The 17,592-nt window shown below is 38.0% G+C and overlaps 1 protein-coding gene across 2 annotated transcripts in view; it reads left to right on the plus strand.

The window, feature by feature from the left end:
* The first annotated feature begins 15,544 nt into the window (after positions 1–15,544).
* bbg (PDZ domain-containing protein big bang) overlaps positions 15,545–17,592 on the plus strand; it is a 28,225-nt gene continuing 26,177 nt past the window's right edge. For both annotated transcript variants that reach the window (XM_018446513.1, XM_018446522.1), the window contains exons 1-2: positions 15,545–16,264; positions 17,081–17,169. In XM_018446513.1, coding sequence (XP_018302015.1) covers positions 15,609–16,264; positions 17,081–17,169 — 745 coding nt within the window. In that variant the 5' untranslated portion in view covers positions 15,545–15,608. The remainder of the gene's footprint in view (positions 16,265–17,080; positions 17,170–17,592) is intronic.

Here is a 17,592-nt window from a genome sequence, read left to right on the forward strand (position 1 = left end):
TAAAAGAAAGAATATAAAATTATATATAACTATATATAGTAATAGTAAATATGATACGTTACTATATATAGAAAATTTTCTTTTTCAAAGTACTCAAATTTTGCCAAGATTAAATCCGAAAAGGATTTTTTGAATAATGCTGTGATGACATCGCGCTGTTGAAAAGTTAATTTATATTTTATAATCGCTGAAACATTATTCCGAGTAAAAGTACTATAATCGTTTCTAAATTACAATATCAACGGATGAGATTTGATCTATCGTGTCTCTTGTATAGCAATATTAAATATAAGCTGTTAAAATACATACATATATGCTAAATATACACAATTTCTTTTTAAGATGCAGTTACAAATGAAAATAATTGATCGATATAAGTATATAAGTATTGATTATACCACTAACTTTTATCTACCGACGAATAGGTAACCACCCGTTATATATTCTTTTCTTCTTAAAACACGTGTATACAAAGCAATAACTAGAGCTTAAATCCATGATACGGTCGGATCTAATAGAGCATTAGTTTCGTCCGATAATTAGGATAGTAGGTGCAATTATGTTATTCTATTTCACTGACTTTATAATATTAAGTTTTTATATGGCAGTGAGTTTCTCGCTTATATTTTATTTAATTTTCAGCTTATTTTATTGTCGCACTTATTTAGCGTTGTGTTCTAAGAATATATTTTCAGCAAAATATCAAGAAAATACATGATTTTCTTTCCTTTTTCATTAAGTAATTCTCAAATGGGTAATTCAACTCTTCTGGATGTTGGTTTATTTACTTTATAACCTTTATTTTATTCGAATAAAATAGATTTGTATTTATTTGTTGCATGAGTTTTATTTGTCACCATTATATTTATATTTTATTAATGCATATTTTATTAATTTACACATATTAAAATGTGATTAAAATGCACATAATAGAAAAATATTTAATATTATTTGTTGTTTGTACAATGCAATATACTGTACATTCGATATATATAGTTGTCACAGAAATTAATTATTAATTGATAGAAAGATTATAAATAAATTAAACTACATAAAAGCAATTAGAAATTTAGATTTAGGATTTTAATCAACATTGTTGAGATCTAATTTATCAAAATAGTTTTAGTGTCAATATTAAATAAATTAATCCAAAGGATCTGCCATTAAAAAATAACGCAGTAAAAATGTATATATGTATATTGAAGTGACAATCTTTTTTATTAATACTATTGGCATGGCCATAGGCTGTTCGCAAATAATGTGAATGGATGAAGCTTTATCGGCCTCATTGCTGATATGAAAAATGATCTCATTATGTTCCTAATTCTTTTTAAAACTTGGCTGCGTAGACAATAATGGCTCTGGTGTGTATACTAGATTTTACACACTTAGAGGTATATAAAACTAAATACATCAAAAGATATAAAGACGTTATTTTTTTACTATATTTTTACTAGATCCTGAAATATATATATGGCAGTTTCTCTCTAAAATATATCTATATTTCAAGTCAAATCCAAATCAAGTGAGTGCAATAAAAAGAATGAGCAATTTGTGGCTGTGCCGTTCACATTCATTCAAGTTGTTCATTCATGTCTGTTCGCACTTGCTTTCTTTATTTGAATCTGGCTTAAAATAATAACTTTTGATCAAACGAACATTTAATAATATCAAATCTATTATAATTCGCGCGCAATCTATTGTGTAGATAGATAAATAGAAAAATATAGCATTAAAAATGTATGTGATTGTACATTTAGATAAACAGCACAATAAAAAATAGTGCATTTTACATTTTTTAAACTTTCTGACGTAGAAAGACTTGCATATTGATAATTTTGTATTAAAATTGAATTTTCCATGATTTATGAAAGAAATTTATTTACATGCCTCTTAAAACCAAGCAATTAAAATGAATTATCTAGAGGCAGGAATCATGGAATCCATATGTATATATTATAAATTGGAAAGTGATGTTTGTTTTTTTATCAATAAATTATTAACCTTGGTCTTCCTAACTCAAGAAATATTGCACAGAAAGAGAAAGACGATAGTTCAATTAACAAATAAGAACCTTATCACTTGCTGGACTTTGGAAACACTCACAAGAGAATTCGTGGTATTTGTAATAGACATATACTATATAGAGATACTAATTGTTTATTGTTAGTTTGTAAATTTTATATATAACCTGTATATAAACGGATGATTGTATTTAACTTTTTCAGAACATATCTTGTGCGATAAGAACGATAAACGGCAAATATTTCCCATATCAACGAGATAAAATATTAATTACTTATTTCAAAAGAATATATATGTATATGAGATAAGGTTTGAAGTTGCAGTACCGTTACTACCTGTTCCTCGGAGCATCTCTCGTTCTTTCCGTCTCCTTTTGCTTCGTCGTCACGCTCTCGTCTACGACTAAAGAGAGAAGAACAAGTATAATCCAGCGCCTGTGGATGATTCACCGTCTCACGCTTTTTCCCCTTTGTCCACCCTCTTACTTTTATACCACGCTTCGACGCCTCGTGAAGTCTCAGGGTTGTTAACCCTCGCAACGAGATTGTCGAAAATTTCGCGCCGGAATGGAGATTTCACTTCGGGCAACTTTCATGTCTCTCTCTCTCTCTCTCTCTCTCTCTCTCTCTCTCTCTCTCTCTCACGAAAATTACAGGCTGCCTCTCTAATTACTCGATCTCGCTCGAATTCGTTCATCAAACTTTCGATGTGACCGATCAAAAGGAACGTTTTATCTGGACAATCAACGTTATAAAACTTTCTTCGTATCGATGGACCAGTGTGCATAAATATTGTAATGATATTATCTATTTTTAAAGGCAAAAAATACAAAATTTATGCTGAAAAGAGTCTTATAAGCTATCAAATATTAAGTACAATAATTTCAATCAAATGTTTGATTAATATAATAAAAATAATTTTACTTTCTTATAAATATTTAGTAATTATGACCAAATAGTTGGTTACATTATTATGTTTGATAATACTTACTAAATATTTAAAAAAGTAACATCATTTATTATTATATCAACCGAACATTTGATTCAAATAATTTTATTTAACATTTGATAGCTATTACCAGAGTTTTTTCTATGTGCGTGTATCTTTCGTAGAATTTCGAATTCATGCATCCTATACTTTTTTATATTCTTACACAAGTTCTAGTTTCTAATTGGAAAACAAATATTTCTCTCACAACTCAGTATTGAATAATAATCTTTGCTTATCCGTCGCTGATTACATACTGTATACAGGGTGTAACTGAAATAACACCCACTAATCATACAGTGCTATTCCTAATAAAAAACTAAGTTGAAAAGTTCTGTACCATTTTGCAATTTTCGCAATAGTTAACGAGATATTAATTTCTAAATATTGCCAAATAAACAGATAAAATCGATATGTAAGACAATTTTGAGATATCTTTCCGTGTTCTTTGTGAAACATTTTGAAGATTTTTCTTAAAGAATTCTTAAAGATATCTTAAAGCCGTCTTATACGTCGATTTTAAACATTTTGCTCATTGAACAGCTAAAAAAATATTGCGAAAATTGCAAAATGGTAGAGGATTTTTCGTCTCAGTTTTTTATTTATAGGAATAGCACAATATGATTAGTGGGCGTTATTTCAGTTACATCCTGTATACATATAATTAATGTAGCATCAAACTGTTATCAACATTGCTTTTACGTTTCATTGCTAGCTGTTACATAAATAATTAAGACCGCGATCTAGTTACATGCGAATCGGACGATTAAGATGCCGGCCTATTAACCGCTAATCGACGTCGATCGTAATTACATGACGCGTCCGCAAAGTGGCACGATTCTAAGGAAGTGGTTTGAGATCGTTACCCTCTTTTCCTAGCTTGTCGCAATCTCACAGTCTATATCATGGGAAAAAAGACGTCTAAAAGAAATGTTTATAAAATCGAAAGGGGATAATATTATCCCGATTGTAATTAATTCAATGTGTAAATCCAATGTGCTTGTCGTGACGCGTTGACGTAAATCAAGACGAGCGCACATTTCCGTGAACGTAGTTACGTACAGGTAGAAGTACGAAACGGTAGAAGTACAAAAGAAGTACAGCGACCCATTAACCGGTATGCTGCCGTCGCTATCGTCGTCGTTGTCGTCTAGGTCTTCCAAAGTGGTACGATTCGGAATGGCCAGACACGCCGAGAGCGTTGTCCTCTTTCGCGCGGATCGTCCACTACCTGCAGGCGAACGTAAAGTCACCTGCCGCATACCTGTCTACCTCCCAGCAGCAGGCCGGAGGCAATCACTGGTCCTTTTTACCTCTCTCTGTCTCTCTTTCTTTTTTTCTTTCATTCCATCACCACCATCGCGAAAAAAACATTCGCTTTCACGAAAGTCCAGGTCTTCGTAGGCCTCTCCTTCGTTTACCCGAGGCGCGCGAGAAAAGATATGCCACATGCGAGGAACCTGCGGTGAAATCCGCGATTTCTGCCAGCGTTTCTTCCGCAAGGAACTTACGTGCTGCAGAACGGGCACAGTAAGCCTGACATTCGTTTCGAGCCTGGTACGAGTGCAAAAAATCCTAAGACCGCGAGATTGGCAATCTCTCCATTAAGATGTAATCGGATACTCTCACGTCGTGAAATTTTTGACACATCTTTCTTTTCATAGATGAAAATGAAGCATATCTCCTGGAGAACCGGAGTACCATTGCCGATTAGAATCACAAGTACTTAGAAAAAAAGTAGATAAACCAGTCTCTGTTTAGATCTTCATGCTTGTAATTTTTTCCATCACCCGTTTTGCGGCATGACAATAATGCGCCTTCTTAGGAACTTTTCGGCAAAAAGTTATCGGACGGAATTCTTAGCACACGACCTCGTTGCACCGTTGTTCGCGCCGATTACCGCCTGCATGTACATTTGGAATCCCTCGTTACGAGAATGTCGCCGATCTACAGTTCCGTCGAATAGTTCCCTTGGTCAAATCGCGATCACCATATGGTTTTTGCCGTTAAACGACCGAATTTGATACGCTCGCGAGCAACGCCCGATCAAACCGATTTTCTATTATGCTGATTTCACGCGCTCGTGCGTGAACGCATGTTGCCGTGCGTTGCAATTTTGCGATCGCAACACTAAGTACTCATTAACGTGTCCCTTATTTGTAGAACAGTTTTTTTTTTGTTACATTGTAAATTTCACCTTTTCTTTTCTTACAATATATTAAATTTCAAAGTAACTCAAGATAATAAAAATAAATGAATTCAAAATAATGTACGTACATCCGTTAACGTATGTACATCCCATTTGTCGGTAAGAAATAACTCATGAAAAAAGTAGAAACAAACTTATAATTATGTACTTTCTGTATGTATAAGATATATGGATATTATTATAGTTTAACGTTAATATTTTTTTATTATTAGCATAAACAGAAAGTGGCGTAAATGATTTTCTAACCGGCATGATGTTCAGTTGTTCACGCTTGGTGCATAGAAACTAAGGAAAAACACCGTCCTAAGCTGTAATTTTATTGTCGGCGCGAGAAACCAAAACGTACGTATTTGCAACGGCGCTCGTTCCAGCAACCCAGATCTCCGCGCAATGGAAATATACCGTTAAAACGTGCCACAGGCTCACAGCCGTTACTCCTCGTTCGACGAATCGTTGACTGGCAGGAATCTCCTCGGTTCCTCTGATTCTGGTTCTCGAGATCGGTCCACCCACAGATTGCTTCGCTAAATTTCATGAGGAAACATATTTAGAATTTCTATGCATGTATGATACGTCTATCGAGATATCTCCGACTTCAGAAATCATTAAATACTTGATTAGCGCATGTCATCGTAAAAAGATATTAAGAAGACGTATTTTAATAACAATCTATAGCTTAATAATTAATTCGAAATACGTAATTCTAAAGACTACTATGCGTTAAAATAAAATGTTTAGATGAAGGATATGGAGCGTTTTACGTCAAGTAATTACGATCAACGTTTGCTTCCTTCTTTTAGATCTAGTTCTACGGCATCGTGCAAATTTCCGGCATGCTGCCTTTACACCCGCATATTTGTGGCGCTTGCACGATCCTACGAGCGAAAGTACTTTTAGCACAGCGAATTATCGGCGGTACGCTGACGGTGGGAAAGAGGATGGCATTCAATGACTCCCGGCACGTCTGACAGATTCACTCGTTCTACTTCTCTGTTACCCGGGTTCTGCGGTTTCGCGAAGCAAGACATTACCGCATGTCCGACACGTCTGACGAGATTACCCACGGGGTATGTCGGTGAGAAGCGCGTTATTGACGTAACCGGAATAAATTTTGTTCTCCTAATGTTAATTTTCACATGACTGTCACGTCATCGTAGGGGCAATACGATATCATCAATTCATTTTAGTTGCACAAATGCAACTTTCGCTCCAACTCTCGACTGCGCGAAATCAGCAACGAGGCATATATCTATATGTGCGTGCGTGCGTGCCAGTATTTTTACAGAGTGCACTTTGCTCAGCACTACCATAACGACTCGGTGCTGAGTCCGTACGTTATATTTATGGCAAAAATATACGGGAATCAAAGCCGGTTATCGTTTCCCGCGGAGCGATGGTCCGTGTGGTATGTTGGAGGCGTTTATATGGCGCGATTACCGCTCGCACGATATATCGCGCTCAAACACTTATTGACGTAACTGGAGTAGCCTTCTTTCCTTTCCTGTTAGCTCTCTCTTCGTGACCAAACAGCCACGGAAGCAGTTGTCCGCATCTCTATCTTATAACCGATTATTCCAAAAGCAATGAAAATTTAAATGAAAATTTAAATGCTAAGTGGAATACGAACATAAATTGCAGTTTATATATTTGCATCATATGTATTTAAAAAATTTTAATACTGTATTATTAAAATTATAAGCAGCATTAAGAATGCAGAAATCTAGCAGTAAACTATTTTCTAGGTCTACGATCTAGTATCACGAGTCTTGTAATTTTCTGAAAGGAGTTGATAACTCCTGCTATTTACTCAGTTCATAGAAATCTTTAACGGAATGCAAATGAGGACTTCACCGAGATAAGAACTTATATTAAAGTAGAGAAGAGTAGATTTACATACGTTCTCATATGCGGCCCAAATGCATGCGGGAGTCAAGATTTATTAGTTGCATCGAGCGAAGCGTCAGCGCTAGTAACGTCCAGGCTGAGAAAGATGATTCCATGACGAAGTAGGAAAGTATAATATACGCGATGGAGAGAAGGCGTACCGAGGAGCTCGCCGCCGCCGGCACTTTTCTCCTGGCTAATCGTTATGGAAAGTCTGTGGATAATATGGGACGTTGTGCACTGCGGAATCTCATGTAGAGAATCGAAGCCGCGCGCCGTCCGTCGTCAATGTTGCTGAAGCGAGGAAAATTACATGGGGAGTTGGGATGAGCCACGAGAACTTAAATAACCGAATAAATCAACCCCGAACAAAAATATATTCTCGAAATGTCGTTGCTATCCGCATATAACAGAGAGACGAGCGCAGAGATATTGAGTAAAGATGTTCCCGCGTGGTCTGCATGACATCTGGTCGGTACAAAATATTGCAATTGGAAGAAGATGGAACTTTGCTGAACCCGTAACAAATTTACTCAATCATTAACGATCCTCGTTTAAATTTCATCTTCTTGCTAAAAATCTTTCGTAGATAATATGGGACGCAGGTAGAATCTCGTAGGATTGCTTCGACACGTCGACGACATTGCTGAGGAAAGGAGTGGTACACCCGGAGCGAGAGGATGGAAGAACGGTCGCTGCGCCAGTGTAAAGGAGATTGGCAACCTAACGGGGAGTAAGAGCGATTGCGAGAGGAAGCAAGATCGAGAAAAGGGAACGTACACGAGCAAACGGGACAGACAAGTGGTGGGTGAGAAAGAGAACGACGGAGTGAGGTGCATGGAGCGAACGAGAGAAAAAGAGGGACGGTGTTCGTAATCAAAGAGGCAACCCGCAGCGCGGCTGCGGCGTGGAAGAAAGTCAGCCTACCGAGCGGCTCATCAGTCCGGCACAGTGCGGTGTCCCGAATGCACGTCGAACTATCGATTTTCCGCGTGTTCTTGCCACGTGATTCCGTTCCGAGTATCACGCAGAACCGCACGAACACGTTCGTTCACCGGTACCAAGTGGGAGCCATCAGCCGACTCCGATTAACTTCGATGCATCGCTCGATCGGCAACTGCAACGTGCAACGCAACGAGATAGCGGTCTCTCGCGTTCATTGGACATCCGCATTTTGATAGAATCACGCGAATACAATAGAAATATATGAGAAAATTTTACTGGAGAACGCGCGTATAAGCTATTAGGGAACAAAAGTGTGAATACAAGAATTAAAAGATCGTGGATTCGACCTGTACGAGTGTTACACGGACCGTAACAACGATCGAAGGATTTAGCAATGCTCATGAATGGTATGTAACACATGATAATCATCTGGAAAATTACAAAGAAATGGGAGAAGAGATCGTCGCAATCTCAAGAATACTGCTTTCTGCGTTCATTCCCTTTATGTGATTTATTAGTAACGGTAACTGCACTTTGAAGAAAATGCAAAACGTTGCGAAAACAAATACGAATGAAATATAAAACGATTACTAGGCAGAACCCAGAGAGACACTCTGAAAAGTTCTACGTCAGACATTCTTTAATGTCATGTTCTCAGTAATTCATGTGTTCACGAGAGGTTTGACATTTATCATTCTGACAGATTTTAAAATCTTATATTCCATTAAATACTATATAAAATTTTTACATACATAGCACGCGTCATTCGGTATCAAAAGAATGTTTAATCCATTTAGTAATATTCTGTATGCATACATTATATGGCTTCGGTACGCGTCGTAGAAGCTATATTCCATAAACATTTTCAACAATTTTAACTGGCATGTAATCTTCTTTAAAGAATAGCAAACTTCAAATTAGATAAACATTTTTTACACAAAAAAATAGCGATTATTTTATGGCTTTTTTGCCAAACTAATAAATAAAAGATTAAAAATAAATAAAAGATTAATTCCGATTTTTCATTATATGAGAAACTATCTCTCGCAAAACCAGTTTCAAATATACGAATATAATACAAAGTTAAATATAACGATGCTCTCATAATTTTTTTACCGGCGAAGTATCCCTTATTTATAAATAATTATTCTCAATTTCGTGAAAGTTTCAGCGCATGCATATGCTACGCTTCAGGTAGGAAGCGTACGTTACAAAAAAAAAAAGAAATTGTTATGCATGCGCTGAACGTGATTATCTGCCGATCGAAGTGTAAGGGAAATAATGTTTCAACATCGAGACAAGAAGCAATTACCATTTCTTACAGATAATGAACATTTAAAAAAATATTAAAAATAAGATAATTTTACGCCAAATTATTAACTTTTATCGTACTAAAAATTTTTCTGACATAGCGCCGATGGCATCGTCAAAATATTCATCAAGTTCATCGAAAATTAATGTGAAATATTTATATAGAGACAGAGAAAATTGCTTGATCATCTAACGATTTTTTTTCCTACAGTTAAATTGTCGAGTCTGGTAGACACGTAGGTATCTTCCCACGCACGTGGTACAGTAACACATAAATCGACCTTATTGTACTTTTCTTCGTGCGGTGATTACGAGTCACCGCGTCGCGTCGTTGCGATTGAATACCGTTTTTCCGGAACAGCTGGAGTTGCCGACGAGATTTAAATAATGAATGGAACACGTTGTCAAAATCCACGAAGCGTGTCGGCGAGCGCCAGTTGTTGCATAACGCGGCGCACTGCGGCGGCCGCGGCGTCGCGTTTATGGCTGGGAAAATGCGGAATTCCGAAGGCTCGTACTCATTTAGTCGAGCGCAGGTATTTCCGCGCGTAACAGTTGCAGCACAACGTTAATGGCCATCCAATGAATTTCAGTGGCTTCATAGACATACGATTTGTATCCATTAGAACAATCGACTTCGTACTTTCCTCGCGCCTAATTACTTCAATTATTCGTTCAGTATTAGTACGATGCAGCCGCGCATCGACATTGCACGCGAGCGGTTAAGCTGGTTTTACGTGCATTCGATTCATCATTTCAGACTTGTCGGGTAGGCATAACATTACAGTTGTATGCAAGCCTTTTCCCACGCGAACGAATGGAATGTACTAATTAAAAGAAGAAAGCGCGACTCATTTCGCCTTTACCTTCTTAAATTCTTCGAAATTATTGATGTATTTCAAAAGGAATTATATTATGGAATACGCTGTCAAGTATAGACTCAAGCAAAGGATTAAATTGACGTAACTGCGAAGCCTGATTCGTCGTCGAATATATGTTCGGGAATCGCAGTTCAGCTTCGCGATATTTTTACGAGGTTTCGATGCCTACGCTCGCTCGAGAACCAACACAGCATATCGAGAATGTGGTGATCGGCCTGCGGCTACGAATTCCGTTACACGCACTTGTACGGTTCCGTGGATCTTCCTATACTCTGCCCACGACGAGATTTTTATGCTCCATCTATCTTGCGATTTTCGACACCGATTTAACGATCGTAATATCACTGACGCGTGAAGTAAAAATGTTGAGCAAATACGCATCTTATTTGTAACACGTGTAACATAACGAGAAATTAACCATAAATCACGGTATAATAATCGATGAAAGATGTGAAATATACGTATACCAAGATGCATGCAGTGGTTCTCTCTGATCTCTACATGCATTGCAGGTGCAAGATCAAAGAACGAATATTTCATAAAAGTAAATCAACTCACGTTTCCGACAAGAAAATTAATTCTAGAGTTGCACGCGACATAAAAAATCATTACCGATGCACTCGATTAGTTTGTTCACTCCAGTAGAAAATTCTTTACTCGTTAATCAATTCATGAGAATCTTGAATTTCATTATAAATACGGTTATTTCATATATAGTACACTTTGCCAGTAATGGATAATTAGTCGTTCAATATCCACATTATTAAATATCATTCGATTGTATTGTGACGTTGATTGTATTATTTTCTTTAACAATAGAACGCTATTAACATTATAATTGGGTGATAATTTAATAGTGTGAATATTGAACAAATAATTATTCATTACTGATAAAATGTACTGCATATGAAATAACAACGTTTGTAATAAGATCCTTCAAGATCCTCATTAATGAGAGACAGGATATGTAAAGAGGAGAGAATTGGAATACATTTGACAATCGTCATCGAAACCTTCACGATCAGCTGATTGCTCGACAGTGACCCCAGGTCAATCTACTTTCTACTTCTCACATTCTGCCGAGATCAGAGGTGATATTGGCGACGGGGGGCTATGCACGATGCCTTCGAGTGGAAGCGGACATACTTTCACAGCGACGGACGGTATACATATCGTTAAATTATCGGGATGCTGATGGGTGAAAACGGATAGAGGCGGTGCTCGTTGTTCACCTGCCTGCGAGAGAAAAATAAGAGGGAAGATTTATTAGTCGGAATACTTGGAGAGTCTCCATGGCTTGGAAGAATGTTTATGACAACCGGAGAGCCACATCGCGAAAAGTTTGCGACGTGGGAAATTTATCTTTGTAATTTGTCGACGCTTGAGATATCTAACAGTATCTACGTTGAAAGCAAGCGATAAAAAAATATTCGATCGAAAGCCTTTCGAGATTTCCAAGAATTCCTGCCTTTGATATTGGAAGCAATATAAAACTTTACGGCGACTGAATTGCATGAAACTTTACAAGAAGCGAAGATAGACTCGAATGCCATTACTAATCGCGTAATGTGGACGTAAATATAATTTTAGGAATATTTACATCGAGAAACGATGAAATATATAAAATTCCACTTGAGCGGAGGTCAATCGTGACGAATGAAATTTCAAGTATAACAGAATACAAGTTACAGTTAGCGCTTCGTCGTAGTGTACAAATGTTTCGCGTCAGAATGTAATTTATATCGACACGTGCCTTGTTTGTTTATAATTTGTCCCGCTGCTATCTATATGTAATAGCGTAATCAGTAAAACCAGCAGGTACGAAGAGAACATGAGAGTTCCGTATTAAGTTGGTCACGCGACTAAGCCGGTGTGCAGTCGCTCGATGATTGTCCGCGATCCTCGGTACTATGTGACACGATTCGTCTGCCGGTATCTATTTGCTGATGGATTCCGCTAGTAAATGGATACGATTAGAAAATAACCATCTGGCGACGACGAGAAACATTACAAATTTTCTCGGGCAAGTGCTCAAATTTCCGGCTTTGTCATAATCTATAAATAATATAGTTGATTGTATTGATCGTTTTGTTGATTTCTACTCCACGCGATCATAAATAATTCTTTACGAGTTAGAATCAAACAGGTTTCGCCTCGATAAGAACCTGTCTCTCAATTACGCCATGTCACAGAATAGTCGACAATGATTTGATTTATTTTCAGGGAGTGGTCAGCATTCCAGTGGAGCATAAATATCAGCGAACTTGCCATGAATTAAGATCAATCCAAAAAATGGATGTAGCCAAGGGCACAATAGAAGATTTCGTGACGGTGGTCAGCGTCGGCAGTCAGCCGATGTCGGAAAACTTCGTGACCGTTCTATCGATCGGCAATAGGAAGAAAGACGATGAGGAATCGTCGGCGGCGAGCAAGAGTTTGTCGAACGGTATGGACGGGCATCTCGAAGAAGAAGTCGAGGTTTTTAGATTACCCGGAGAACGTTTGGGTTTTGGACTCAAATTTGAAGGCGGTAACAAGACTGCTGAGAGAGTTAGAAGACTGTTTGTGCAGAGCTGCGCGGAGCAAAGTCCAGCCAGCAGAGCGAAATGTTCGTGGGGCACCTTAGGCGAAGGAGACGAGGTAATAAAGATAATCCGAAACGCTAAGCATTTCATGCGGATTATAGATTGATTTTTTAATTTATTTTCTCGAGAGAGAAGAATTCTTAGATGAACACGAGAGATACTACGATTCTTACAATAGATGTATACAAACGATATTTTCTTGATCTTGTTTTCCGAGCGTTAACACGGATCTGCTTTCGCTGACGTGATATTTTGTGCTGTAATGCATGTGATAAATTCAAGAAAGTAACATTCATGAACATGTACAATTTCATTCAATCTTAACGGCACGTGAAATCTTTCGCGCATCATACATGTCGCTTTCAATTACAGAATCGACAAGTTTCTTTTGTAATTGATAAAGATCACAATAGAACGGTAGATTCTTACTGGTATTCCAATGTCGGTATAATGACTGACGGTATAATTATTTTCATGCATCTAACCACGACGTTTGCATTTGTGGCGTAATGTCAGCAACCTGAATGAATGAGGGAAAGAAAAAAAGAAGAGGCAAAAATTTTTTTCGCATAAATTTACGACAACGTATATTCAATATTTTAATTTGTACAAAAAAATATTGTTGAAGTATTTAAAAATTTAGCTAGATACAGATTTAAAAATAATTTGTTGAATTCAAAATAATAAGAAAGTCAAGCATGTTGAGCAAAAATTGTGACATTTTAGTAACCAGCTTGAGCATCCTATACAAATTTTAATAATCCAATAAAATTATTTTCAAATCAATATTTAGCTAAATTTTTAGATACTTAAGTAAAACCGTTCTTTTCGTATGTTAAAGAAAAGTCGACTTTAAATTTATTAGAGTGTTTGTCAATAAAATGAAAATCGTAAGTTAGGAGACAGCGATATTGATGTGCATATATAGCATATTTTTCTTTCATGGAACAGCTGCAAGATAAGACGGTACACAAACGCACTCTCTTTAGCTCCCACGGTGCATTTCACCGTCTATGATTTTCAAGACCTACTTCCTCCCTAATGATCCTCAAGAGAGGTTTCCTCTCACCTCTATTACTTGTTTACATTGCAAATTATCGCGAGCATAAGCTCTTCTCCACGTTTCTTCCTTGTACTTGACAATCACGTTATGTCTCTCGCAGGTACTTTCAATCGACGGTATACCGGTGACACACATGACCCGATTGGATTGCGTGAGAAGACTGAAGGAGTCGCAACTGGTCATCAGGTTGATGGTGAGATGTCGTGGCGCTCTTAGACCGGAAGTGGTGAGCGCCGAGAGAAAAATCGAAAAAAGCAAAGTGCCTCCAGAATTACCCGCAGCACCGCCGCCTGTACCACCAAGAAAACTGAGACAGCCTCGAGGATCTGCGGACGGCGAGGCAAATCCTAGTCCTATCAAAAAATTATTGGACAATTCGAAATCTCAAAATGGATTGCAGAATGGATCGCAAAGTGGCGTGCAGAATGGCTCATCAATTTCACAAGTCGGATTACAATGCGAAACCAAAATAAACTCGTACGAGAGTTACGAGTCTTCGCCGAGAAACATTAACGGATCGAATCAGGAGAACCTGAAGGAATCGCCGAAGGACCGTTCGTCGGAATCCGTGAAGTCGAAGCAGGTTGTAATCACGATAAAGAAATCAAATAGATTAAAAATATTTTTAAATAAATTTGTTAAATTCACTGAATTAAAAATAAATGCTATAAAGGTGTGAAAAAAATGTCTCTTATATTTGTAGGAACCACCGGAAGCAATGGTTTATCTGGATGCGCGATCACAATGCGGCTCCACGCATGGCAGCACATCCGATGATACCGGCAGTTCCATGTCCACCGTAGTGGACAGATTCTCGACGTCCGATCGCGTGTCGACCATATCCACGACGTCCACAGCGTCAACCGCAGGTTCCGAACAGCCAAGCGAATTCTCGGGCACCGATCGGGACTTCGACCGATCATCCGATCGAGATGTGCTGCTGTCGCGAGCGATCTGTCCACTCGAGCATCTCGAGCGGGACTTCTCGAATCCGCCAGATTACCTGCTCCGCCGTCTTGCCAATTCTGAAGCGGTGACGCACGTGGAATCGCGCGGCGAAGTCGAACGGATTACAGCGGTCGTCGCACCAAACACGGTGTTGATCGAGGAAACGATCACTCTTCAGCCGCCACTCAGCTTTCAGGACGCCCCGCTGAGTTACGGACATGAGGCCAGGCCGGATCTCTTCTACACGGCCGACCTGGCTGCCGACTCGACGACGCATTTCAGGCCAATTAAGGATGACGTGGAGCTCGTGGAGCGCGTCAACGGCAACCACGAGGAATTCCACGAAGCGACCTACGTTTCCGGCACGGGGAGAAGCAACGGAGACAGGTCGTCGCCACCGCCGTTGCCGGCTAGAAATCACATTAATAGGATCTGCGTGAACCAGATGCAAACGAGCGAATCGGGAAACGAGGCGCGGCCGCGAATTTCCGCAACGGTACCTGTTTCTTCCGAAAAAGAACTTTCAGAAGCTCCTATATTACCACCGAAACCATTACCGAGAAAAGATGTTAAAGCTAGGCGGAAGAGACCACCTCCGCCACCTCCACCTCCAATTATAACACCGCGAAGAGAAATTAAACCTTCACCATCGATAGAGTCTAATCACATAACAGAAAGTATGCAATTCGTCACCAAATAAAAATAATATCCTTGACGAAAAGAGTCAAAGAATCGAAAGTTCAGATAAAAGCCTCGATAAAGAATCTGACATGGAAAACATTTGCTTTAATAACGAGAAAGATAAAATTGCAAGTTCAGAAGAAAATACACAAACAAATAAAGTCTTTGAAATTATCGAAATCAGAATGGCTAAAGGTTTACAGTCTGATCAGAAGGAGGAAATTGCAAAAAATAAATCGAATAACACAACAGAAACTGTGAATTGCGAGCAAAATAAAATAAACAACGAAGTAATTAATAGAAACGAACAAGATCAGCCTACGAATAATTCGAATAAAGTTTCAGAGCATGAAAATTCGATCTTAGAATCAACTGACAAGCTCATTGACGAGTCAAACGATGAAAGAGAAAACTGTATAAACTCGAAAAGTTGTCATCAAGAAGAAAATAGAACAAATGATCGGGATAATTTTAAGGAAGTGTTTCCAACGATCGAAGAAGATATTTTATCGGTCGATAATTCAACGATGCGAGATAACGAGGATGACGAAACTTATCAATCGCTCGACGTGGTCAACGACGATATAAAGAATCCGGAAATAAATCAAATATTAGAGAACGAAGAAATTACAGAAGAAGAAGAAGAAGACACCACTGACGAAAGCGACGACGGCGATTATTACTGGCAAAGTAATCTCGCTACGATCGGCGAAGAGGAGGAAACCTCCTTAGAATATATGAATGCGTAAGTTTGCAATTGTATATTTCAGTAATAACACAAATATTATTATTCAAAGACTACAGTTATGAAAGAGATTCTGGTATAGAGAATTTAGAATGTTTGTTTTTAGAGAAACGCGATTTATGTATATTTACTTTCACCACATTGCATCTCAATTATTATGTCAAAATTTAATATTGTTAATTTATTTGCGTAAATAAACAATAATTATAGTATACATATTGCATAAAATTAATTACAATTATTCCGTGTTTATTTATAAAATGAATAAAATAGTTGCAGTTAACTGTGAGATAAAATGCTGAGAACTGTATCAAAGAGTAAATTATTACAGAACTCACTGATGCGGCATCATGCAACGAATGAACTTTAAAAAGAAATTAATTCACTTTCTTTATGGATATGGGTTACCAGCCGTTTGCGGCACATGGAGAAAAGGTTAATTGACCGTTCTAAGAATAGAAAAGAAGGTTGTCGATTACTGAGAATCGAACAGTCGTTTGACTCGGCCGTCCCACGAGGTGAACGCCTCCATGCAAATGCTCGACATTTGCTTATTGCTTTGAAAAGCGATCTCTCCTTCTTTGCATGACGCTGCAATCACTTCTCAAACCATTCGAACAGCGATTGCTGTTTATTAAATCTTTTAATAGATTTTCCTAGCGTTGAAACGCGCGCGCGTGTAATAGGATACATAATTATTTTTTTAAAATAGCTACATAAAATTATTTTGCTTTTACTTATCGTGACAAAATGAAAAAAAAAAACAGTTATTCCCTTTTAAGCAGATAAAAAAAAATCATCTCTGACCTGTTGCAGCAACGCAGATATGAATGATTCCAGTGAGCTGACGGTGAAGCCGGAAGAATCGCCTCCTGCAATCAAGAAAGATGTGTTCGTTAAAAACGGTAAGTTAATTTATACGCTAATTAAACTTTAATTAAACCTAAAATACGATTTGAATCAATAAAGCCGCAATTTATCTAATTAACGGAAGAATGCGAGGCCAACACAGAACGATTAGAGATGCATTTGCTAATAGCAAAAAGCAACAAATCAGTTGGTTGAGCCTATTAAGGCTAACTGCGTAAAACAAGTTAGCATCGTCATCAATCGGCGCAACCTTGAGTCACTAATTAATTAATTGACTTTGCTTTTGATGGCGCCACCAATGTTTTTATTTTTTCGCGACCAACGGGAAACGTTACGATTATTCCATTCGTCAAATGCAGGAATTATTGTAAAAAAAAATTACGAAAAAACTCTAGAGTGCCGGAGGACACCCGGTACACACGCCCACGCTAACGTAGCACGTCACCGTCAAGTTTTAT

The sequence above is a fragment of the Mycetomoellerius zeteki genome, unplaced genomic scaffold (genome assembly GCF_001594055.1).
Source record: "Mycetomoellerius zeteki isolate Tzet28-1 unplaced genomic scaffold, Tzet1.0 scaffold105, whole genome shotgun sequence".
NCBI lineage: Eukaryota > Metazoa > Arthropoda > Insecta > Hymenoptera > Formicidae > Mycetomoellerius > Mycetomoellerius zeteki.